Genomic DNA, 26306 nt, shown 5'->3' on the forward strand with positions numbered 1-26306 from the left:
AGGTTGAGCACAACTGCCTCATTTTTCTCCAATTCTGGAAATGTGATTGCATTTTTTTCTGATGCAGTAAAAAACTTTGATAGAAAAAGTTCTGTCGGCAGCAATTTCAGATAAAGAAGCAATACTGTGGGTCGCATTTTTCTTCCAAATTCCTCACTCCATTTGTATGGTTTGAATGAAATCGTTCGGCACTGTTGATTCATCACAAAAAGAAATGCAACAGCCTGAGACTACTTTACTTGAATTAAAAGTGCGCCAGCTATTAATAGTTTATATGCGTCCTGAATAGTAGAGCAAAACGATATTTTAACTTCAGGACACATCGCTGGAGACTTGCTACAGATCTGGTGCTCCGCAGGCCTGCAGGTTATGGCTGCGTAAATACGCAATGAGCTCTTCTAAATGTTGATTTTCCGTCGAGTTAATAAGTCGAGATGTTACTGTCGCACGTGTAATGCTCGCCGCCAGCCATTCATTTGTTTTGACTGTCTCCTGGCGGGTGGTGCCATCTCGCGCGTGATAATGACTTTATATTGTGCGCAGAGCCGCATGACGTCACAGCCAGGCACGCTGAGTCCTGCGCGCCTTCAGTTTGCTCATCACACAGAAAGCAGGACAGTCCGGATCAAACATTCGCTCTGCACACCTGTCACGGAATGTATTTCCCTTTTTTCTTCCTACTTTCTTGAGGGGATGTATCCTTTAAAGCCGCTTTCTGTTCATCCATTCTCCGTGACGCGCAGCTGAAGTTCACTGCGTCCTTCATAAGTTGAACTCGTTGGCTTCTGCTTTGATTCACTGACTGTTGCCCAGCCAAAGTTTTTCTTTTTTTCATTTCCTCCCAGACTGTGTCGGATCAAACACTTGCTTTCAGTGTTTGAGGGTCAAACACGGGAGTTGGTGAGAGTGGAGCGGAGTGAAAATGATCGATCGGCGCGCTTCTTCTTTAGGTCTCGCTCGCGTTTTCTGAAAGTCACGCTCGGTGTGATTTTAGCTGCGGGACTCAAGTGGAGAGCTGGGATTGTCACTGTTGGATCTACACCATGCATCGTCGTTTGAGCCCTCATGTGCGACCCGAGGGGAAGTGGATTTGTCTGACAAGTTCTCTTGACGTTTGCGTGTAATCCCGACACTCCTTGTTAAATCCCCCCCTCGAAGGCATTATGATTTTAACAACTTTTGTCATTGTATTGACCTTTCTAGGTAAGTGACTTTATTCATTTTTCAATCAATCAGGCTATAATCAATAATTGACATGCTTAAATCGTTTTTCCCAAACAGATGCTCTTCTCGCCAAACGGCAACATATCTATATCTTTTGCTTCAGGTGTTGTGTTTGCAGACCATTCAAGGCTCATGAACTGTATCTAATGCATATATTTTGTATCGTACGTCAAAATCGTGATCATAAAACCTCCAGGAACCTGGAGAAAGTTGTGCGTAAATCATGTCCACCGGGGACTTTACGCACAGCCAGAAAATCCTTCTCGCTCACTTCTCAGATTCCGTGTTCACCTTGAAAGGTGACTCCCGCAGCGGCGGCAGCTCAGCCTCCCGGTCCGCACGGCTGGACTGCGTGAAGGCCAGCGAGCAGTGTTTAAAGGAGTACTCCTGCAGCACCAAGTACCGGACGATGAGGCAGTGCGTGGCGGGAAGGGAGAGCAACTTCACCGCAGTCACCGGTCCGGAGGCGCAGGGCGAGTGCCGCAACGCCATAGATGCCATGAAGCAGAGCCCCCTGTACAACTGCAGGTGTAGAAGAGGCATGAAAAAGGAGAAGAACTGCCTCCGGATCTTTTGGAGCATATTTGAGAGCTTGCAAGGTATTCTTTAGTTTAGAGGGAACAACACCTCGAACTTATGTGAAAAATACACAGAAACCCCCCAATTATCCAGTGTCACTTATTTAAGTGTCAAAAATCAGATTTGAGTTTCCCAATGTGCAGAAATGCCCCCTCTTGTTGCTCCCACTCCCACATTCAGCCACAAAATGTTGCTTTCTTTCTTTTTTTGCGTAGGCATTTCACAACTCCCTGTCCTATTCAATAATTTATCATGCAATAATGCATAGTATCATAAAATTGTATGTTTAGTGAGTCAAATAAATGCAGTGGAAAAAAAGATCAACATTAGCATTCAAAATGTAATGCAATGTCAGTCTAAAGTGGGATAAAGTGGAATTTCAATCTGCCCATAAGTGAGGCCGCTGTCATTGCATATGTCTGAACATGTAATTATCCCACTCTTACTATCACTTTGAATTATATTGTAAATCATGTTTTACAAATTTGAAGGATGTTTTCAAGCAAACTGTATCCCAGTCCACGGAAACTGTTAATTATTCATGTGAAGAGTTGAATGTGTCTGTAAAGTAAAATCAACAGGGGAGTTACATAAAAGTGTCCCGTTCATGTCAATAAAAGTGAATGAAGGCGACTAAGATGTGATATCGTTTAGCAACTTACAGATTTTTATACTGACTGTTTTTTTTTTTTGCATGCAGGTAATGATTTATTGGAATACTCTCCATATGAACCAGCTAACAGCCGGCTGTCAGATATCTTCCACCTGGCTCCCATCATAGCTGGTAAGAGGCTTTAATTCTTTACGTTTGTTTGAATTCCCAATGTGTCACTTTGGACTTTGTGAAATGTTAAGTCACTGTACCTATGGCCGTAATTTCTCAGTGGTACTTTAAATCCACCTTAAGTTACCACATCACGGCAACAAATCTGTCACTGTTTGACAACCACTCTTTTCTATTGCTGTCTGGTTTCAGGCTGCAGCTTTCAACGCCCATTATCCATCACAAAAGCTTTTATCTGCCACAGTGACCCACCATACACAAAGCAGAGTCATTTAGTATATTTCACTTTCAACCCTCAAAGCAATGATGAGAGGTCTGCATGTTTTTTCCACTGATGCTGGAAGTAGCATTAATGTGTCACTTTTTTTTTATTGGATCACCGTGTTGGAGGAGAGAAGCTGTTTTATTTGAGTTCGAAGGAAACCTTTAGATTATAAAAGAGGGAAGAGCAAAACCAGAAAAAAAGGTTTGCTGACATGAATTTGAATTGCCTCACATGTCCTGGAATGCCAGAGGAGCGCAGACACACCGGGACGGGCCCCATATTTAGATCTGCTGAGATCGCACAGGCACATTCACCGAGGAGCAATTAACCATCTGTCTGCGTTTCAATGGCACCGACGGAACAAGAGCTGTGTGTAGGTGACACTCTCTGGCACTCCTCAGCTGTGGGTTTTCTGGCTGGAGGAGGATGTCTGGTGGACTGGCCAGCTACCATTTCAGTAGGGGGGGAAAAATGGTTGTTTGATTCTCCTTCTCCTCCCTTCCTCCTCTCCTCTCCTCTCCCCTCCCCGGCTCTCTCTATGATTGAATCCACTTAGCGTATCACCGTGGCTCTGCTCCACATGCGATGACATAATGGCTAACTGTATTTCAAATGCAGAGTAAAAACAACATTATTAAAATTCACATTTCTCTCCTGCACTGAAGTAATGCAGATAGATTAGAGAGTTGGGTCCAGCCACGAGAGTCTCTGGAAAGAGTTTCAGGGAATTAAAATGTAGAAGTGATTGAGCATTCACAAGGCTTCCAAATAATGGAGCCACCAGTAAAAACTAAATAGTGATTATTAAAAAGCCAACAAGAACAAGCAGCCTGAGAGTTTTGGGACATTTTCCAATTGCAAAGTCATATGCTTAATGTAGTTTCATGAGAGCTTAAAACTCGGAGGAATCTCTTCGAGCAAATTAGGAATATGTGAACCTTGATTACTTGAATAAACCAATTCATCATTAACGTGCTCTTTTATCAAAGTCAATGATTGCCTATACTCCGGCCAGGCAGGAGGACTTGTTATTGTTAGGGGTTGTTATTATTATGAGAAATCGCCTCGACTTAAATTGCGTGAGAAAGATAAATTGAGATGCAAAGGTAGAAGTGAAGTCGAGTCGTCGTCTTAACACAGAGCGGAGCGTAAACAGCCACAGGGGCCTGCAGGAAAGGACAGAATCACTTAATGGGTTAGATATCAAGAATCCATTTGCCATAAGTGACCTCATTCCTGTCTGCAACTAAGCCCGGCCTCGGGCAATTCACAGCGTGAAATATAGCACGTATCAGCTGAGATAGAATGACCCATACTGTATTACATGATTATGATGCCTGCCATTCGGCATGTATGAAAAGAGACGCTTCTCCGCCCATAGAAACTGAAAAGCTAAATTGCAGGAATGGTCAGAAAAGCTCTAAAAGGCAGAATAATGCGGGCTGTGGCAACAGATTGCAAATGTCATGTCATAAAGGGTGTTTGAATGGCAGGGTGTCCGCAAACGGCGACTGAGACTCCACATGCCACTTTCCTCGGCCCCTCAGCTTCCCTGTAGCGTTCACAAAATTACATTAGAAAAACAACTTTAATTTCAGTTAGGATTGTTATACTGCAGTTCAAGGTGTAAAGTGTGGCTGTAGAGTAGTTCAATAGTTTGTAAATGAAATGATGTCTCACATCCTAAGATGTTACTCTCGCCTTTTCCTTCTAAGACAATTAACGATCCAGATGAAGAAACGATTCAGAGGAAAAACGCAGACTTTAATTCAACTTGAGACAAATACATTCAAGTGCGCTGCTGTAGCCAACATTATAACATACATATGGGTACTTTTTTGTCACGAAACCTGAATTTAGTGCTTTTTTAGGCCAAATTTGTCAAACATGTCAATTTTCATTGTATGTGACGCTTATTTGAGTATTTTAGTATTTTCCAGACGCACCCAAGGACAAATTGCAAATAAAAAATGTGTCACGAAGAGGAAGAAACGTTTTTCAATATAAGTCACCCTTAATTTTTCCATGTCCAGACAAAATTGTCGATAAGATTCAACTCATGTTCCAGAACTATCTGGTCACGGTGGTTTTAAATCACCTGTAACCTTCTTTGTTTCCTTCATAATGGAAACAATTTATTTTCTTTTAACCACATCGCTCAGAAGTTTCATTGGTATTTTACAGGGGTTGTACTATCCACATTTTCAACACTTTCACATGGTCTCATTGGTCCAAAAACATTGTATTCTAAGTTTATTGCCCCAAATCCAGTTTTTCCTTGATTTCCCTCAATTAGAATATTGGATTCTAGGAGCTGCATTTAGAATCTGCTGTGTCTGTGTGAGCTGGACTGGCTCCGCCCACACACGCCCATCTATGGGAAGAGGAGGAAGTACTTCCTCTCGTGGTGCCATGTGCCAGAGCAGAGCTGCCTGATTGTGGAAGGAGTCAAAGGAAGGAGCCTACCTTGATTGTGATTGGCTAAACCCCCAATGACACTATATAGGGTTTGATTTCTGATTGGCTGGTTGGAGCAACACACTTTTTAAAACCTGGAACAACCAGGGAGAGAGAGGAGAGACTCTCTACACTTCTGGAGCGTCGTTCCTGGTATGGAGACGATTATTACTGCTGGAGAACCTTTAGAAAGTGAAGTTTGCAGAATATGACCTATTTAAATTCTACTGTGTTACATTTGGTTACATCGTGCTTGTGTTGTCAGGGAAACGCGTTGCATTCTGCTGTCATACAGTGACACCTAGTGGTCGCAGAAGGTATGGATCAGTATTTTCTGATGCAAAATTGCATGACAAAAAAAATCTCTCTCCATAGGAATATCCGTGTCCTCACCGTTCTTAATGTTTGTACCGTATTTTTTTCTGTACATTTGTTTGTGTATGTGGTTTTATTACACAACTAAGCAACTGCACCCGCTAGTGGCCTTGGGAGAAAACTACACCGTTGCCGTGGAACTGGACAAAGATTTCAAAACACCGCTTTGTAAACACGAAACTGTTACTAAACGAAAATGAAAGGGCAATGTTGTGCAAGGTGACTCACAACTCGTTTTACATGTTATAGCATAAATTGTCTCAGAGTTGACTTAAGGGCTAATATTTTCATTAAAAAAATAAAGATAAAAAAATCACAAAGCAGCTTATAAATAGATGTTTGCTATGTCAGTGCGGGCATACAACCAGTACTAACTCACATATTAGTTGAGACATGAGAATGGCAGGGGTTTAATCCTAAATCTAAGGATTTATTCATATTTGTTGAGTCGTATTTGCTTTATGAGTTGGGATTTCATGCTAAATTAAAAAAAAAAAATAGGAATCCATTCTCTGGAGACCATGTTTACCACATGTTGTGACAACTATCTGCTAGTGGTTAGTTGTTAGTTGATTAGTTTCTAAAATACCCTCATGCCAGAAACAACAGATGCTAGGAAAATATTACTCTTCTTGCTTCTTCTCTGTTCTAAAATAAATCTTTCTTAAGACTTACTTCTCATCACAGCCTCTGCAGAAATCCTCAGTGACAATGTGATAATACCGCTGAACCTGTGAGGCGCGACATCCAAGCCACTTTAACGACTTGAGCACCAGGAACAGCTGAAATGAAATGCTATAACATTTGTAAATCGATGAATGTGATCAATCAGTGAAAGTGACTTTCAAGGATGTATCCTGATGCCGACAGCGGGAACGACGAGATTACGGGACTGTCCTTAACACACCACATTTATGCCTATAAAAATAAACCTGAGTGCCTCGGAGCAGCAAACATCTAAAGTTTGTATCTCAGAGTTATGCTTGTTCATCCGTTCATTCCAGATGTACCCGCAACTTCTTGATTATACAATTTGCAGTGCTTAGCAACAGTTGAAGATGCTTGGAGGGGGTATATCGGAACATTCTTTACCTCTTCATGAAGATTTCCTGCAGCTCCTCAACAAGTCTGACACCTGTGCTGCACAGATTGTTCTCCAAGAGATTTTTGAATTTTTTTTTTCAAGCAGAAAAGAACATGTAAGACTCGGGTGCAATTTCCTGGGATTGGGATGAGGAGGAGGAACAACCCCTCTCTGGTCTACTTCTCCCTCCACTTTTCTGCTTATATTTCATCACGCGGGGTTTGACAAGCGAGTGGAAATCTCTAGAACCATGAATGATGGGATAATATGGTAAATCAGCATGTCTGAACCAAACAACACTAATCTCCCCCGCAAAGTGATTGAAGCCGCTTCACCGGCAGGTTGGACGAAACGCATCAGAGATCTCTTCAAATCTGAGTTGACACCTTTCTCACACACACATTTTCTAAACTCAAACTCACATCACGTTCTACAGTTTGTTTGAGTTCCAGAATTTAACAGGTGATTCAGGCCCCATTTACCACGACAACATTGCAAGTTTCAGAAAAGTCTCACGTTTACATGATAGTGTAATGATGTTTTCATGTTGGGCCACTAGTGGGTGCTGTTGTTTGTATTTGTGATGAAACCACACACATACGCGAAGAGAACAATCCACCTTGGGAGCTGTTCTCAAAAAACAAATCATTTTCAGTCGCTCCAAGCACCCAACGGGCAATGAAAGTTTTGTGCTTTCACTTGAAAATGTTTTGCTGTAAATGGGGCCCATTTAAATCCCGAGCCAGTTGGAGGCGTTTAAAAGCAAAATCCTAAGACTTTGTAACAACCCAACTGAGATACTTTTGATTGTCTTGTATTTCTGTTTATCTGAATCACATGCATCACATTAACTAAGTTTAAAAGAAAGCTGTTGTATCTCTTTATACTAAGTATGGTAATAGCTTGCAAGGGAATGTATTTATACCAGGTTACTGTAATTTCCGGACTATCGAATATGAGCCGTACCCACCAAATTTAAAAAGAAAACAAAGAAATGTCGGAGTTACTTGAGGCACCTGAACACATCACCCACGTATCGCTGTATGAAGCTCATTAATCTGCACAAATCTATAAAATAGTCGGGTCATTGTTTAAGCTGCGGGTTCAAATCGTGTGAAAACAAAATAGCAGCTTATAGACTGGAAATTACGGTAAGTAGAATTGTGTTACTGTAAGATTCAGAGACGTGAAGATGTTTCTCCAATTAAAGAATGATCAGAACTGATCAAACATTATTATTATTATTATGAGAAAAGAAAATTATAAAGTCATATTAGATATTTATTTCAAAAGTTATAATGCAGATGAACGTCACGCATGACTATAAGCATAGATTTGATTTCTAATCACATGTTTACTTCTTCTGTTTACCTTTTATCAATGGCACAATTGCTGAGTTGTGAGTGTGACAATAAACTGGACTGACCTCCAGTACGTCCCCTTTTCCTCCTGACGTGTCCTCAGTGGTGTGGCTCGGCGCAGTGGTCGGCACCGTCACCTCACAGGGGAAATGTCGGGTTCAACTCCGGCTCCTCCGCTGGGAGTTTGAAAGTTTAGGTGTAATAAGTGGGTTTTCTCTGGTTTCTCTGTGTTTGTCCTTCGATGGCCTGGTGACGCGTCTACGTTTTTTCTTTTTTCGTCTGCAGTCTGCTGGGTTTTGGCGAAGCCGGTTAATTGTACGAAGGCTTGATGTTTCATTTAAGATGTAAACATGTGCTGGGTTTGTAACTGAAACATCGTGCATGAATTTGACAGACATCTGTTTGGAATGCCAAATTCTCACCTGTTTCTTAATTGGTATTTTATATCTTCCATTATTTTTTGGGGATGAGCAACTCTCGGTTTGTGTTGATTGAAACAATATGTAACCATGTGTATGTGTCTGTTTATCTACTAGTTAGTGAACAAGGCCAGAAATTTGGCATGACGAGTCTCTGTTTCCTGGATCTCAATATTGATTCAGTGGCTCCGTTGCCTGAAGCAACAGATTCATCGTCGCTAGTATTTATCTCAGTGGGCCCAGTGTGCCTGTGCATGCTGTGTACACACATGAACTTCTCCAGCTGGGCGTCGCCGTGGCTAATAGTGGAAGAGCAACTTAAAATCTGCTGCTCCTTTTTTATTTTTTTTTAACACTGCTTTTTCGCCACATCAGCAAATCATGTGCCGCTTCTTTGTTTTTATTCTGCAGAATAACTCAATTTCTTCTAACTGAATAAAGCCGAGAAGAATACGTTTTGAATTCATTTACATGGCGTGTAACCGCAGAGTAGAACTTTGGTGTTTCAGGGCACGAAGTTTTACAAACAAAACCATCATTGCATCTCAGTGCTGATGAAACTACAAGACATGGATCAAACTAATGAAATACATCCTCAAATGTGGAATAAGTCTTGACTGCATGATTTTACACTCTAATTAGATAGCATACATTTATTATTATTATTATTATTATTATTATTATTACTTCCCTGTTAAATTAGTACCATAATTGTAAGCTGAGTTTGTGGGTGGGACCCAACAAAATCTGCCAAACAGCTCATTCTGCTCTTAACTTGTAATTTTAGGATTTAATGATTATTGTCTGAAGAACATTTACCTGACATCCCCGACTTTTGTTAAGAAGCAACCAAACCCAATTGACTGAACAGTCAATATAAAAAAAAAAAAAAAAAAAACCTTGTGGGACATCAATACAAAAGAATTCTACATGATGTTTTGGGGGAGGAGGTACATGCGAGAATGTGCTAAAAGCCATTTCAACCATATCGTCTGTTAAAAAGAAACTATTGATGCTGTGAATCAAGAATGTCACTTTTTCTGCAAAATGCATGTTCATATTTCCACACACAGTAATTCAGATGCTGACTCACTCACTTCCTGTCACTGTGACACACATGCATGTCGCTGGAAGACCAAGGCCCGTTAAAATAGCTCTGAAAGCCAATCTTCCTCACCGAGAAGAGTGTACCTGATGCCGGGGACACGACAAGTAAATGATGCAGGCGATGGCTAATCGTGGCTCTGAGATAAGAAGAAGCGCTTTCGGGTCGCAGGTGAAACGGGATCACGTTTGCAGACAAGACAAGTAATTATTTTATGCGCGCGGAACCACACCCTTCACTCAGACGCACTCTTCCCAAAGCCACCGAGTGCATTACTGCGTCACTGAGAAAAAAACGTCTTCTGCATGCAAATCACTGTGTACACAGTCCAGTGCAATGACAATGACCTGCACTTCCTGAAAAACCATGTTTAAAAACGTCTTTTTTAGGCTTTTTTAGGCTCGTGAACGTTTTGATATCATTTAGTCTCACCGAATAACCACAGAGCGTCTGACTCAGTCTTCACACTCCGTCCTCCCTCTCGTCTTCTGCAATGACAGAGTGCCAGAAGTCAAGTCAAGACTTCATCTCCCCAACTCGTGAGTCAAAATCTGAAGTAGGAGTCTGTTTTCTAGGCGCCGTGGCGCATTATCAGTGGCAAAGAACAAACCATCTCTTGGGTAGTTTGACTTCCAAAGGAGCCTACGTGTCGTCTCATCGCGGGCGAATGGCTTTTGAAAGACGGTCCGTTTGATCGCTTCTTCGGACCGCCATCGCTAAATACTGTAGTCGGTTATGACAACCTTGTCTGAAGGGACTTTTTATTCTCAGCAGAACGTACGTGCGGTGCTCTGCTTTCTGAACCAATGCAGGATAAATGACTCGAATGGAGGAGGGGGGGGTAAGTGAGATTTTACTAATTACATGGGTGCACTTAATAAATGGGTCTTGGGTCTGGTCATAAAAACGAGGACACCAGAGTGGATTCAGTGAAGCTGGCGGGATGCCCGGCAGGAGGCAGGGTGCCATTAAGGAGACAACTATTGTTTCTTTATGTGGGAAGTGACAAAAGAGGACACACAAAAGACAAATCGGTTTGGAAAGAATAATCCCATTGATGGATATTGAAGCACATCGATTACACCCACTATCTTCTTGGAACGGTAGATTTCTCAATTTGGATAGTTTGGCCATTTGCAGTAAAAGGCAAATGCAGACGTCAGACTGCATTACGGTTATCAGACATCGCACGAGACACATTTTTGGCTCCACGTTGACAAAAATTCACTGGAGAAATGTCATAATTTAGCTTCAAGGCTCTTAGCATTACAGACTGTAAAATGATGCATCATCTGCATGAATAAGAGGTAGAAGCTTTATGTTCTTTAAAAAAGTGCCAAAAGTTATTTTATTACATTCAATAATATTTATGTCTTAAATCACACATTCTGCCATTTATGGTTTTCTATCAAATGTTTTGACGTTTTTATATAAGGCGACCTTGTGGGATTGGAGGTGCCTGTAAAGAAAAAGCACAATCATAGTCATGTTTAATGATTTTGAAGCAAACAACTCCCTTAAAAACATAATGCGATGATTGAAAGTCCCATTCATCAGTCTGTAAAATGACTTAATTAGCTTGGTCTCGCAGTCATCGGCTAAACTATGCTAAGCTCGTACAGTGAGATTCACACTAATCCAGAATCGTCGAGTCCCTTTTTTTTTTTTTTTTTGCTTGAGGATGTTCCGGCACACAGCCGCCTCTTGAGTCACACTAATATTGTGTGTATTACTATAATCTGTGCTTCTCGGATGAGGGACGATGCTTTTCATGTCACATGCAGATAGAAAGGTTGAGTCCTTCACCACATGTTCCCGTTAATGTTCTTGAACTACATTCAGAGGAGCGGGGGGGAAAAAAAAGATAAAGTGAGTGATTATTTGGCAAAACGTCATTCAGAGCCGCTTTATTGAGGTGTGTGGGTTTTACATGTTTTGGGCTGAAAGCATAATTCACATCTGGCAACCCTGGTGCTGACCGGCGTGCCAGATGTGCTCGGCGTGACTTCACGTCGTCTTCTTCCGCGCTCTGGAGTCCGATCACGTTCATCCGGCAGGTCATGTTTGAAAAAAATCAGATCCCAGCAAAGAATCAGAATTGCATATCAGGACTTGGTGTTCCACCTTTTTTTTTTTTTTTTTTGAATTTGGTGCATTATGTAATAAATGTTCCCCTTCATCCATACACATGGTTCTATGTTCAATAATGAGTAAAACATTTAAATTCAGCTGGGCTAGAATGAAAGAAACCAGACTGTAAGTGCATTTAATCATTTAACCCACATTGTGTAACAACTCTTGCAAAATCTAACCAGTTATTACAAAATGCGGCAAAGTGTATTACAAAATGTGCATTATGACATAATGAAGGGAAAATGTATTACATTATTCCATATTGCACCATTATTATATACTGCGGCGTCACTTCAGGAAGTTGTAGTAGAATTTCTAGTAGATATTTCTAACTGGAGACATTAACTCTGCCAATCTCACATCATGAGGTCTTTAATTATGTTCGTGCAGCATGACCATTCATTTGACCAGCGATTGTTGCTTTTCTTGGGTTATTTTAGAAATCCTTGATCAGTTAATCAATACGTGAATAGAAACCATAATTATACACTATTATTGTGACTGAATTATCAATGATAAATGCAGATTAAACACTCAAATGAGTTGTGATTTATGTGCCTCACTTTTTAATGCATTTTCAATACAGCATAGCAAACAAAAGTGATGTCATTGATACAATTATAGAACATTCCAGACAAAACCTGGACTTCGGCAGCATAAACGGCCAAAACAAACAGAATTAAAGCCCAGTTTTAAGACTAAGCTTGAAGCATAACTTCTGCAAGTCCTTGACTTCTATAGCACGCACACCAAAATGTTGTTTTATTTCTGTATCTGTGAATGCAGCTTCTGCAGGACACCACATCACCTCCTCTGTGACATTTAGGATTTAACTCTGCTTTGCTGACAGCTTTCCAAAAGTCTTTTGTATTGACTTCTTTTTTTGCTGGGGGGAGGGGTCAGAGGGTCAGATTCCTGTGTTTTCTGCCCTGGTGGCCTTCCTCAGGCGGGGGGGCAGAAACTTTAGACGACCGTGTTAGATTTGTTTCACCTCAGAACTTGGCCTTTTAACAAGATACGATGCCACATATGATGTCGCCTCTGAAACAACTCAGGATGTGACGGGGGTTTTCTCGGGGAAACGAGGACATGAAAGCCGAGAGGAAATACAGACCGAAGTGCATCGTCACTCTCTGCAATGATTACAGACGTCTGAGACCCAGTTTACGCGACTTTTCAAGTGAAAATACATTGTTTTTGTTTCAGAAAATGTGTTGTAAAGACTTGAAGCAGAGTAAATGTCAAAAAGTATAAATAAATCCTGCGATTTATGAATTAATCACTGCTACAAATTAATGTGCGAGTTAGTGCTGGTTGGATACCAGTATTAACATAGCAAATGTCTATTTAGCAACTGCCTTGTGATTTCTGTCAAAATATTGGGATACTCTGAGACAATTTTTGGTAAGAAATTGAAATCTTTGTAGAGTTGAGTCTCGTTACACTAAGGCTCCGTTTACATCGCAATGTCGCAAGTGAGAAAGCATCGCTTTTGCATTTTCTGTCCGTCGACACTGCAACGGCAGAAACACAGAAGAAAATGTAGTTTTCATGTTGGGCCAGCAGTGACTGTTGGTGGTCATGTGCAGTTGGATTGTTATTAAAGTGATTCTCAACTAGAAAACTCACTTTCATCTCCATAACCCTTTGGCAGGGTAACATAACAGCTTCACAAATACTGTAATATTATGAGTGACAGAATTACAATATTATGATCATGTAAGAAGTGATGACCGTATTTATGTCCCCATTTCTTATCGTCACCATGATTCTCACATTCTAGTCAAATGGAGTGAAACTGGCTTCAGAAACAAGAAAAAGTGCGATCCTAAAATGAGCATTTTTATATGCAACAATGCTCCAGATAGGAAATGTTATTTTCTGCTGTAGGGGGTGTTTATTCATATGGAGTCACACTGTGACCTTCTTAGTCACCCTTTGCTTGGCCTGTCAGCTATATGCACACACACACACACACACACACACACACACACACACACACACACACACACACACACACACACACTTTTATAAAGCTATGTTTATAATACAACTTCGGGAAGCATTTTTCCCCCTCAGACTAACAGTAATTCAGGTAAAACTGTCACACCTATGGCCCAAAGTGACAAACGGTCAATGAAGGATCGCAACCAACATCTCTGGGCACTTGTCAGATGTAAGTAATGGGTTTTGTAATGTGTGATTAACCCAAGGTTCAGGAACGTATTCAGATTTAATCACGGCACGTTCTGCGGTGTATGAAAGGAGTGCAGCGCTTCGATTCCACCTCAAAAGGCAAAAAAATTACAGAATTCACTCTTCCGTGTCGAGGCCGAGGATACAGTTTGTGTTACTGCGCGGGAGCCAGTGGAGCAGGGAGGGCTTTAGCTACAACAAACGAGAAGAAACGAGACGAGAGACACATTATGTGGCCCGCGGAGTGCTCGCGCTGCGACCGGAGGGATGACGTACGAGAGAGGAAGCAGCATGGGTGACTTGGTTTCTCAAGCCGAAAGGGAAACGTGCTCCCAGTCTGACGGGAGGGTTTGAATCGTACAGATGTAGACAACAGTGACAACCTAATCACCTGAATGGCTGAGACACTACAACTTGAAAACGTGCAAATGATTGAGAATCTTCTACTTGAGTCAGTGCGACACTCCCCGGGACCACGCTGGACACGACACATGCAAACACACGGTTTCTCACAAGGCCATCAATTATGTTGACATGAAAACCAAATGAAGCTCATGTTTAGAGTGCAGAAGCGGCGTGATGAAGGATCCCTGACAGATTAAAGGCCCATTTCATTCTCTTATTCTGTATTTTGTTTTTGTGTGTGACTACAAGACTATTAGGGAGAGAAGAAAAAAACACTCAACATTTTTGAGTTTGAGATATTGTTTAGTAGATGTTTAGTGAGGCTGGGTGGGAAACGGTCACCTTGAGGTGACCGTGCGGCGAGGACTCATTATGGGTACTGTACAGGGGGCGGGGCTTGATCGTAAAGGTCAGCCTGATGGAGGGATCTGATACCAAACGCCCAAATGCAAGATTAATCCTTAAGAACACAACCGTGAAAAAGCAATTCCAACAAAAGCAGTCGACAAATCGGAGCATATTTCACGACAATTTCCCAGCGAGTGATTGTGTTTGTAAATGCAGGCGTGATTGATTTCTACGGGACTCAAAGCTCTCATACTGATGCTATTTCGCAGCGCCAAACAATGATTTGGTAAATGAGGCAATCCCGAGATTAAATGTGTTTAAGCACACAAAAGGTACCCAGGGACCAATTTGTGAACACCGAATAGAGATTTGCTTTGTTGCGGTGATGACTTCTGGATGAATTTTCACTTCATATCATTTGGATAATGGTGGCATGATCAGTAATGACACTGAGGCTTTTATTTAACTGAATTACATAAGTGCATAGTTTCCTCTGTATCTAACAGACACTTAGAGATGCTTTAGCATAGAGATTTCACACACGTGTTCAGAGTGGATTTGTATTTTGCAAATGAGAATCATGAGTAAAACGTTCCCGAAAGAGCAAATGAAAGTTTTTCTTTAATTCTAATCTCGATGACAAAGCTGCTTTCCCCCTCTTTCTCTTCCTCAGCCGAACCTGCTTCCGTAAAGGAGAACAACTGTCTGAATGCAGCCAAAGCCTGCAACCTGAACGACATGTGTAAGAAATATCGCTCGGCTTACATCAACCCCTGCACTAGCAGGGTGTCCGTTTCTGAAGTCTGCAACAAGCGCAAATGTCACAAGGCGCTCCGACAGTTCTTTGACAAGGTAATTAAACAAGTAATGTTTCAGTGTCGAATCCAAAAACCATCAATGCATGCCGCGTGTCGAAAGCCATCAAAAGCATTTTCAGCATGATTTCACACCAAAAGCCACTGCATAAGCGGCCATCAAAAGCCATTTTTCCACTGTGGGCAGCATCCATTGTGCATCTAAACACTTCATATAATCCGCTTTCTCCCAGAGAGTGCATGAACATGTTGATAAAGTTAAAGAGTTCAACAAACCTTAACGTCAACACCGTCCTCACAGACGGTGAGCGTTTGCAGTTGACGACTCCACTGGCTTCAGTGTGTTGTTATGGGCTCGTTGTTTTTTTTTTTTCTTCCTGTCCAAAATCCAAGGTTCCAGCTAAGTACAGCTATGGGATGCTGTTCTGCTCCTGCCGGTCGGGGGATCAGCCGGCATGTGCCGAACGCAGGCGGCAAACCATCGTGCCGGTCTGCTCCTACGAGGACAAGGACAAAGCGAACTGTCTGTCTCTTCAGAACACATGCAAGACCAACTACATCTGCAGGTAAGAAGCTTTATTGTTTGTTTGTTTGTTGTCCCCATTTCAATCCTCTTTTCCTTGCGCACAGAGGAGCCTTTGTAATATCTGTGCAGTGAGAAAGTACTGGGAGTGAAATCCCTGTCACATTTTACATATGTAGGGTACACAGGGTATGTATGGCTGGTATATCATGTAGGTCTGGGACACTCAGGGCGTTTAACCAAACACACTTCAAATTCAAAGTCTATATTATAATTTACGAAAACCACGCAGCTGGGATTTTCTGCGTAATTTAGTGAAGGATCACTGCATGTGACGAAGTCTGAACGTGTGTTTCTCTTGTTTGTAGGTCACGGCTGGCAGACTTCATCAGCAACTGTCAACCTGAAGCTCACTCCATCTCTGGCTGTCTGAGGGAGAACTACGCCGACTGTTTGCTCTCCTACTCTGGGCTCATCGGTGAGTTACTGTTGACTTACCGCTGGACGGACAGATTATTTTTTTTAACACTTTTCAGCTCTTTCCAACGCAGAGCTAAAGGGGCTTTCGTTATTTACGACAGGGGCGTCAAACATAAGGCCCGTGGGCCAAAGTCGGGTCTCAAGAGGCTTTAATCCGACCAAAACCACCAAGCAGTTTGTAAAAATGTCACAGAAAACATTGATTTTTGAACACATCTGTGAGGAGGAGCCGATGCAACACAACACTCACGGCCTAGCTGAGATATCGTATTGCTGCCATGAAAGAAGTCCAACTTGCGTCAGGGTGAGTTTGTAAAAACACCCATGATGCAACATAATGGAGGCGTCTTTTTTCGACATTTTAATGTATCATCAGAAGACGATATAAAAATTGGCTTCATGTTGGGATTGTAGTCATTTTATGTAATAATTTATTGAATTACTGTTAGTCTGACGGGAAAAATGCTTCCCGAAGTTTTATTATAAACGTAGCTTTATAAAAGGGTGTGTGTGTGTGTGTGTGTGTGTGTGTGTGTGTGTGTGTGTGTGTGTGTGTGTGTGTGTGTGTGTGTGTGTGTGTGTGTGTGTGTGTGTGTGTGTGTGGCCCCCGAACTGAAATGTGTTTTATGATGATCTCATCAGCTGTAAAGCGTTTAAGCATCTTTAAAATAACACATGATGGCTAAAAAATGTCATTTTATGCATTTCTTAGGTCACATGTTGAGAAGAAAACTGTAAAATGTGTTAACATTTCTAACTACTTTTGGGATACTTTGGGAAATGATGCATGGAACATAGGACTGCATTAACAAGAATGTCTTTAATTATATATCAAACCACAAGCACCATCTTACATTTATTATATTGTATTTATTGCTGCTACAGAGGAACTACATTTCACTGCTGTTAATGATGACAATAAACAACCGTTCTATTCATTTCTGAATTATATTGTCTCGTAAGCAGTGACATTTTACCTGCACATATTTAATAAATCGCTAATCTTTAGCCTTCTGCTAAACAATGTTAAAAATGCACAATAACTACGTGTGCACTCGCCCTCACTCACTGGAAGAACATCTTTTCGGTTGAACTTTTTGCCCATGCAGTACAAAGGGCCCCAGTCGGGTTTTCAGCATCAGTGGCCCCGAAAGCAGCTTCCTTGCTTCTCTCCTCCACCTCTGTTGATCTCAGCACTTGTGGATGTTGATCAGGGGGAAACTGAACTAGTCAATGAGGCTTGTAGTCGCGATGCAGCAAGTTGCCAATCGTGGCAAAAAAGGAGAGAGTTTGTGTCTTCTATGACAAAAAGGGAAAAAAAAAAGGCACCTGTAGAATATTGATCATATTTAAAACACAGATTTCCATGAAATGAGGTGAAAGCTTCCTAAAAACAGGATAAAAGGACGACAATCACACTGCCTGGCGCTCTTCTCTTTTTCCCGCCGCAGGTACGGTGATGACACCGAATTACGAGCGGTCCTCCGGTATCAGCCTGTCGCCATGGTGCGACTGCGGCAGCAGCGGAAACAGCAGGACGGACTGTGAAAAATTCACGGAGTTATTCACAAACAATCGATGCCTGCGTGAGTTTCCCTCTATCCATCCTCTCCACTGCTTCACGGTTGGTTTGCCGCCACCGTTCAGCGAAGTCCACACAGGACAATGCCCAAATACATTTCCTTTCTAAATAACGTCCGATTGAAGAATTACCTTGACTTCAAATTGGCTTTTCTTCTAAATTCTAACTTCACACAGCCTCTATTATGAGCATCACATGTCCATGTTTTCTGTAATTCCACTGCTTTAAGATGTAAATAGATGTAAGTAGCATTCAGAGGCACCGTCGGATTTTATAATAGTAGTATAATTAATGATAAGCTTTGACAATACGTTTTCATGATTGTTTTTACAGTTGTTAAGGTTCAGCAGAAAGAAAAACAGGCTTTTTACATCGTCGATCTAAAATAACCAAATGAGGGGGAAAAAAATCATGAAAAATTACTTCCGAAGTAAACTTTTTGCACAGTTTCGCAAATCATAGATATTTCATGCAGACGCTGGTTTTAAAAAGAGGCCTCAGAGAAAAGCCAGAGTCATTTATTTTCCTCCCCAATTATTTGAAGTATCAATTATCAGCAGCTTTTAGTCGGGACACTGGCAGAGCGTTTCAGGTCACCTGCACTTTATTTCCAAGGCAAAGACAGAAGGCGGTCGGCTCGCTTATGAGATGTGCAGACTATACTTTAGAAAATATGGGGCTCGGAGGTCATCCTGGTGAACGGATGCTCATTACATGAATTAACATCCTGCAGCTGAATCACTGGTGAATTTTGCCAGATCTGCAGCGAGTATTTTCTCACTTTTCCTGTATCCACAAAAAAAGAAAAAGGATATTTACAGGGTCCCCGTGCTCTTCTTTTGTAGGTAACGCCATCCAGGCATTTGGAAACGGCACCGATGTCGGAGTTTGGCAGCCGCAGCCTCCCATTCAGCCGACGGCGGAGTCGAGCGTCACCCGGAAGGGCAAAGAGCGAAGCGGCAACGCTCTGGACGCGCTGACGGACGTGGGCAAACTGGGCGCCGATGGAAACTCGCTCTATCAAATCTGCGGGACCTTACAGGTGAGCCTCAATGTGGACTGAAGCAGTTTTCACACCGACAACAACGTCCATGTGGGGATGGAAGTGACTGAATAATTGGATAGTATTTGAAAAACTTTGTATAATCACCAGTCGGCGGGTGAATAGATGTCAGTCAATGGAAAGAATGAGCACGATTGTTTGGGATATCAAAATAAACTTGCTTGAAGGTAAAGATTAACTCAAGTAATTAACAGCAAAAAAAAATGATCATAATTAATCCAATTCCATCCATTCATACACCCTTTATTGATCCAGGCCAGCGGTCTGGGACCTTCATGGCCATTTTTCAGATTTTTCCACCAAATATAATTTGTCTGAAGCAGCAAAATGTACCAATTATCTGAAATGAATAAAATTACATTTAGATATACTTTAACTTTTTGTGCTCCTGTATCAAATGTTCAAAACATTTCTTGTTTTCTCATGGACTTTTTGCACTTTTTTACTATTTTAGCCATTTATAGCCACTGTGGTTCGAGCAGGTTCACATAGAATAGAAGACAATACAATACAATACAATAGTTCAGACTTTATTAATCCTGCATAGGCAAATTCTATCATCACCGCAGTTCCATATTGGTTAACGATAGACTAGTGGCACACAAGAGAACATACATACATACATACATGCATACATATATAACCATGGACATACAGGAGACCCAGATGGGTGAAAATACTCACAGAAGCAGTAATATTTACATTTATTACAATATTCAATGTTCTTTGAGCAATATTGGCCATTTTAAGCGTTTTTGACCGTTTTCTTTTTTTCCCGACTTTATAATTTTGGCTGTTTTTCTGTTGAGTTTTGCTTTTGTAGTTTTCGATATTTTATCAAGTTTTATCAATTGCAGCTGTTTAAACTTCAGCTATTTTTAGTCAAGACATTACAAACAATACTGTGGTTTTCCACATGAAATCAAAACATTTTTTAAGTAAAATGAAAAACGCACAAGTATGCAACTATGACCATTTGAGCGTCTCCTATTAGCGCTGCATGCCTTTGAAATACAGGAGGGAAGAAAGCCAACATGTATGGGGAACATGTAGACTCACACAGAAAGGCCCCCTGGTGGCGATATACTTCATAATAACCACTGTTTTATCTCCATGTTCTCCTGATTATACTGGATTGCTCCAACTTATGCAACCCAAAACTGACCCTTACAGCCAGTATAAAGCTTTCTGTGTTATAAATCTACAAATAATAGAGCGACACAATTAAATTCTACCAGACTCAGAGGGGTGACTGTCAGCCAGTTGACACCTCCACTCATCTCATTAACCGAGAAGGTTTATTGGCCTTCCAGAGGATTTCTTTGTAAACACAGCAAGGTAATTATTATCTTCCATTTTCACAATTACTACTTCATAACCGTACTTGCTACCTGTGGCTGTGTCTCTTTTCCCTTTTTCAGAGAAAATAAAGGACAAACTCCAAAGTCCTTCCACGATAGCAAATCTGCTGATAAATGTTCAGACTCTTTGGTTTGTTTTTGTTTTTTTTCTTTTCCTTATGCGCTTGAAGGCTTCGGAAATCTTTCAAAACTTGCGGAAATAAACGGCGGCATCTAAATTGAGACATAAACATCAGGTGGGGATCTATTCCGAGCTTCTGTCTGAGAGTCAGACGTCTGGGCTCTGTCACCTTGATGAATCGGGGACGGCTTTATGATGGCATGCGCAGAATCCCCCCTTCTGGGCAGAAAGATGAGACGTCGCAGTGGAGTCAGAGTTTCCTAAGCTGTCATGTCAAAGCTAATTGGTTGCCACTGTAACATCAGAAATGGCCCACAGGGGTAGTGTGTGTGTCACTCTGTGTGTGTGTGTGTGTGTGTGTGGGCCAGTAACAAAGCTCCACAGAGAAGATTAACCGCTTTTTTTTTCTTCCCTCCAACAAACTACATGATGAGGAGCCGAGTGAGATTAATCGTTTTACAAGCTGTGGTGAAAATATAGCAATTCTTTATTCTAAACTCTTAAGTACAGCGTTTGTTTTCTTCTGTCCACCTCATTTTAATTTTTATTCTGCATTATGGCATATTGTTTTATTAGTCAGTAAATAACCATTTTTTTGTCTTCTTGGGGACAGACTCGATCACATTTCAGCAAAAGAGCCGTTTTTATCACTTTCCACCAAATCAAACTGAAGTGGAGAAACAGAACCTATAAAACGAGGCGTAACGCCGCTTTTAGAGGGTTTCATGTATAATTTTGATATACGTGCAAAGATTTGAATTCATGGGGTTTCAATGATCATTTAGAATATGAAAGATTTAATTAGTGATTTCACCCTTCTTTTTTAGACAATTTTAACACTTGAGATTTTTAACCATTTTTGCTCTTTTAAGTCGTTGTGCATGTTTATTCCTCATTTTAAGCTTTTTTATTCATTTAGTAATTGTAGACATTTTGTGTTTTTTTAAGCCATTTTTCCCCAGTCATGGTGGTTTTAGCTATTTTTTCCAATTGTAGTTCATTTAAAACAATTTTTTTTATCCCAGAATTGATCTCAGATGGAGTAAAGAGCTGCAGGTTGCAGACGAGATGCTAGATTTAGATTCAGGACTCAAATGTACAAACCTACAGTTTGACACAACCACGACCAAATGAAAGAATCATCAAAGAAGTATTCCACACTACACTTTTAAATTCCCTGTGAAATTTTACTTATGTGGGCTTCTTGCTCATGCTTTTTTTTTTTTACTCAATAATTTTTCTAAAAGTTATTTCTTTACATCGAATTTCATCATTTTGTGTTCTGGACTCTAATTCTCTGCCCAGGTGAAATGCGGGGAAATTGTAAAATTGTGTTGGCCAATGATTTAAGTTGAATTTTTAAGAACATTAACTGCCGCAACAAGAGAATAAATGTTTCATCTTGTAAGTTACTGCTAAACAAGTTATCTCAGAACCGTGCATGCGTTTGTATTTAACTGCTGCTGAAGACTCAAAGTACTCCTGCGATAAGAAACTTCAACTTTACCGCGATTGTAACTACCTTTGGTGTTATCAGCCTCAGAGGACGTATAAAGTTAGAAAATAGGTCTGAAAACGTTGTGTGTTCTTATATTCACAGTCGTTTTCTGCTCACGTTATGTCAGATTTGAACAAGAACCTTAGAGAAACATAGTGACAAACCTCACTGAGCATCAAGTGTATACTTTTTTTTTAAATAAAGAGGAAAAGAAAATCAGACATGAGAAAAGAGGCAGTCATCAGGATCATCTTTATTCCGACCTAAAGGTATATGTGCAGAGTTTGTAGTTTTAGTCTGACGACCACAAATGATCTGGTTGATTCTGGTTTGTGCAAACAAGTCATTTAAAGCATTAATTAATGTCAGTAATGTTGGCCAGGGGGCAGCTTCTCTGTGCGGAGCGCCTGGAACAGACAGAAACAGTCCCTCCAAGTCTGATTTCATAGTTACGTGAGAGAAAAATATGTCTGAGCCTCTTCTGACTGTTTTAAATGGATCAGCCACGCTAATCTTTCCGTTCATTGATCTGCCGAGATTTCCAACACTACACTTTATAAGATCATCTATTCAAGCAGCTGAAACAGGGACACAAAGTCCTCCATCAAATCAACCATGTAAAAAAAAACCCAACAAAACAAACAAACACCTGCGAACAAAAGCTCGTGTGACACGACCAAAAAAAAAATCTCTCAACAGCTGTCAAATTGATCTCATGATGACATTGTTTTTGTGGATCAGTTGCAATATTTCACACAGCTCGAGCTCATTAGTCAGTAGGTATTCAGTCACGTGCACACAAATCTAAAATATCTCATTTGCAAAAAAAAAAAAAAAAAAGTCTCTGACTTTAAATAAAGAGTGCCTGCAGAATGGCTAGCAGCAGTCGGGGGTAATGACATGCAAATGGATATTTGAAATACCAAATGCAGTTGCAGGAAATCAATTCAATGTGCCGATTCTGACATTTAACATCATAAATTGCATGTTTTGCTTAATTGTGCTCAAAGCCACTCCTGCTACTTTGGATTTCTTTTTTGCTTTTTACGTGGCTGGGGCTTCACCAAACACTTCAGATATCTGCTAGACTCTTCTGATAAATACTACTTGGCCGTATGGTTTTTTGGGGTTTTTTTTATTTTTTTTTAAATGAGATGATATCTCATACCTTAAGAGGGACAATCTATCATATTGGCTTTTAATAGCGATAATATGATTTATCGCCAGTAAAACATCCTCGAGGAGAAAAGACCTCCGATAAAGCAATTAATCATTCTTCTCCAGATTCCCGGTTCATAGAATTCTCTCTACTTAAGAACCAACACATGGACTGTTTATTCTGTTCCCAAACCACTATAGAGTCACTTTATCATTTCCTGTACTCCCGCTCTGTATCTGTGATTTTACCTTTGTTTGTTTGTGTGTGTGTGTGTGTGTGTGTGTGTGTGTGTGTGTGTGTGTGTGTGTGTGTGTGTGTGTGTGTGTGTGTGTGTGTGTACGTATGCGAGTATTTTGAAGCAGTCGGAGGAAAGTTGAAATGCATTTAACAGTTTTAACCTTGAGAGAACACAAACAGGAGATGTTCTGGAAACAAACACACTCAATGAGACTCATTTCACAAGGACTTAGGTATATAATTTCAAAATAAAAGGTATAAGCATTTGAATATGTAATACCGTTTTCTTTTTTTTTAAACCCGCCTCATGTCTTTCTACCTTCTTTCTTTGCTCTCAGGCTCAAAAACTGGTGTCGAATCAAACGGTGGATTCTTCTCTCTGTGTGGTAAGCATCGTTTTATTCTAAATATAACTACACTACAACAGATCCTACACATATATGGATCCAAAAATCTTCCGTCAAATCGGAGCACAAACTGTCAGCGATGGTTCAGAGGTTTGCTTTAACTGTTTGCCTCAGTTCACACAGTGAGGGTGTCGGGAACGTCCCTCCTGCGTACTAAACATTATATAACGTCCCCCATCAAAGTGAATGTGGCATCTGGAGGTTATTCCTCCTCGGAGCTGATATTTCTCCCGTCACTGCATCTCATCGTCTTTGCATGTCTGTACAGGAGGGTTTAAGCTTTTCGATCACGACCGAAGTGAAAACGCACCCTCAGCGCCACATTATGTAATAATGGTATCAATCTTCACCTCATTACGCAATAATGCCACATTTTGTTATAGCTTGTTACACATTTCAACAGTTATTACAAAATGTGGGTGTTCCACTTTAAAGGAAATGTAATCATTTGGTGCATTATGCAACACATTTTGCCCTTTATCCATTTATCCATGGTTCTATGTTTAATAATGACGAAAGAAATGAAGATTCAGTTGGACTGGAATCATGTCACTCTCTGGTTCTGCTCATGTCCGGCCAACAAAGCGACGGCAGAACGAAGCTCTGAATCAGGTTGAACCTTTTAGATCAGCTGCCATTGTGGCTGCTCGACAAGACAATCAGTATTTCCACCAGACGTTGTTAGTTTCTTGAAGAAATGAAACCAGATTGTAGTAGAAGTATCACTGAGTCCATTTAATCATTTAACCCGCAATTCGTAATAACTGATAACAAGTTATTACACAATGTGACAAAGTTTCTTCGAAAATGTGTTCAAGAAAGTGAAAATGTGAAATTTGCAGCGTATTATTACAAAATGGCGTGCTATTACATAATGAGTTGAACATTTATTACATTATTAGGCCTCTATTACATAATGCAGCGCTACAACGTCATTCTTTGTACATTTTAGCTTCAGGAAAGTTTCACTTTTACAACACAACATTCTGAAAATGACGTGACGCCACATGCAGAGAATAAAACGCTATAAGCATTAACAACGAGAGCACATGGAATATGGACTGGGAGTCATTGACACTCCGGGGGGCGCCATTGTTGTTACTTACCTGCACATGTGCACAAGAAGAAGAATCGTACTTTATTAATTCACCCAGTTGACCGGTCGGTCAGCGGCCACATAGCGCATGTTTTATTGGACTGAGTTCCTGGAGGAAACCCACACAGAGAACACGCAACCTCCACACGGAAAGGCCCCGGGCTGGATTTGAACCCACGACCTTCTCGCATGTGCAGTAGCTTGTAGGAGACCAAGCATTTTCGAAAAGTCTCGTGTTTTCACTTGAAATCGTTGCCGTATAAACAGGACGTTTCCTTCACCTCCGCCTGAAAGAGACTTAACGAGTCCAGTGTCTCTTCTCTTGTCCCCGACTGTGACACTGACTATGCTCCCTCCCTCCAGAAACATCCGCTGGACGAGTCCGGCGACTCCAACGCCATCGCCCGAAGCTCGCCGGCCGAACCGGCCTCGCCGCGCCTCCCCACGCTGCTCCTCGCTCTCGCTTTTGCTTCGGCGTCAACGGCATCGCAGCTCGGAGGCTTCCAGCTTTTGTAGGAATCCGAGGGCTGCGGATCCACGTCCTTATCGCCGGCGAACCTCGACTTTTTGATTTCGACATTTGCCAAAGTGCAGCACCCACATTTCTCTCTAAATGGAAAAAAAAAAAAAAGAGCAACAGTAATGTAACAGTGGATTGTATCTGGGGATTACATGTTGACTGTTGCCATGTTGGAAGCAGACTTGATGAATCCGCGGCTGAGATATCAGCTCATTTGCCTTCCATGCCTCCCGGGGGGATATTTGGTGGAAAAAAAAAAAATCAAGATTCACACATAGAAATACTAGTTTTTTGGGGTTGTGCGGCGATAAACTCTGATTTCATGTGAATACATCTGAGGTTTGTTTTAGTTTTTTGAAAGGGGGGGGTTCAAAACAAAAAGACCTGCACGTGCGAGCGAATGGACTGAATGGAGCATCAAACTGTTTATTCTCTGCATAAATACTTTGATTTCCATAAAGTTACTGTTATTCCAACAAAGGGAAAAGTCATAGAAACAATGTGTGGTGTACGATTCATAAAACTCATCTGGCAGAAGAACGTAAACAATCTTTTTCTTTTCTTCCATGTTCGGTACTGATTCTAGAAGCGTTTTGTAGATTTGACTGTCATGGTGGTTTGTGGCTTTATCACATGGACTCCTAAAGGGACGTTTTGTACATATAAAACACGAGTGCACACTCGATTAAAGGTACGCTGCTGTTATCGT

The 26306-nt window shown here is 41.1% G+C and overlaps 1 protein-coding gene across 1 annotated transcript; it reads left to right on the plus strand.

Annotated features, from left to right (window-relative positions):
• Window positions 1-1163: 1163 nt before the first annotated feature.
• On the plus strand, window positions 1164-25593 carry gfra1b (gdnf family receptor alpha 1b; the record flags this gene model as incomplete). Its single annotated transcript, XM_080517491.1, has 10 exons — window positions 1164-1203; window positions 1503-1823; window positions 2504-2587; window positions 15409-15587; window positions 15944-16116; window positions 16442-16551; window positions 18005-18139; window positions 18981-19177; window positions 23913-23960; window positions 25441-25593. 10 exons carry the CDS (start codon window positions 1164-1166, stop codon window positions 25591-25593), a joined length of 1440 nt encoding a protein of 479 aa, XP_080373617.1.
• Window positions 25594-26306: the final 713 nt, after the last annotated feature.

Source organism: Blennius ocellaris, assembly GCF_963422515.1.
Source record: "Blennius ocellaris genome assembly, chromosome: 21".
NCBI classification, from domain to species: domain Eukaryota; kingdom Metazoa; phylum Chordata; class Actinopteri; order Blenniiformes; family Blenniidae; genus Blennius; species Blennius ocellaris.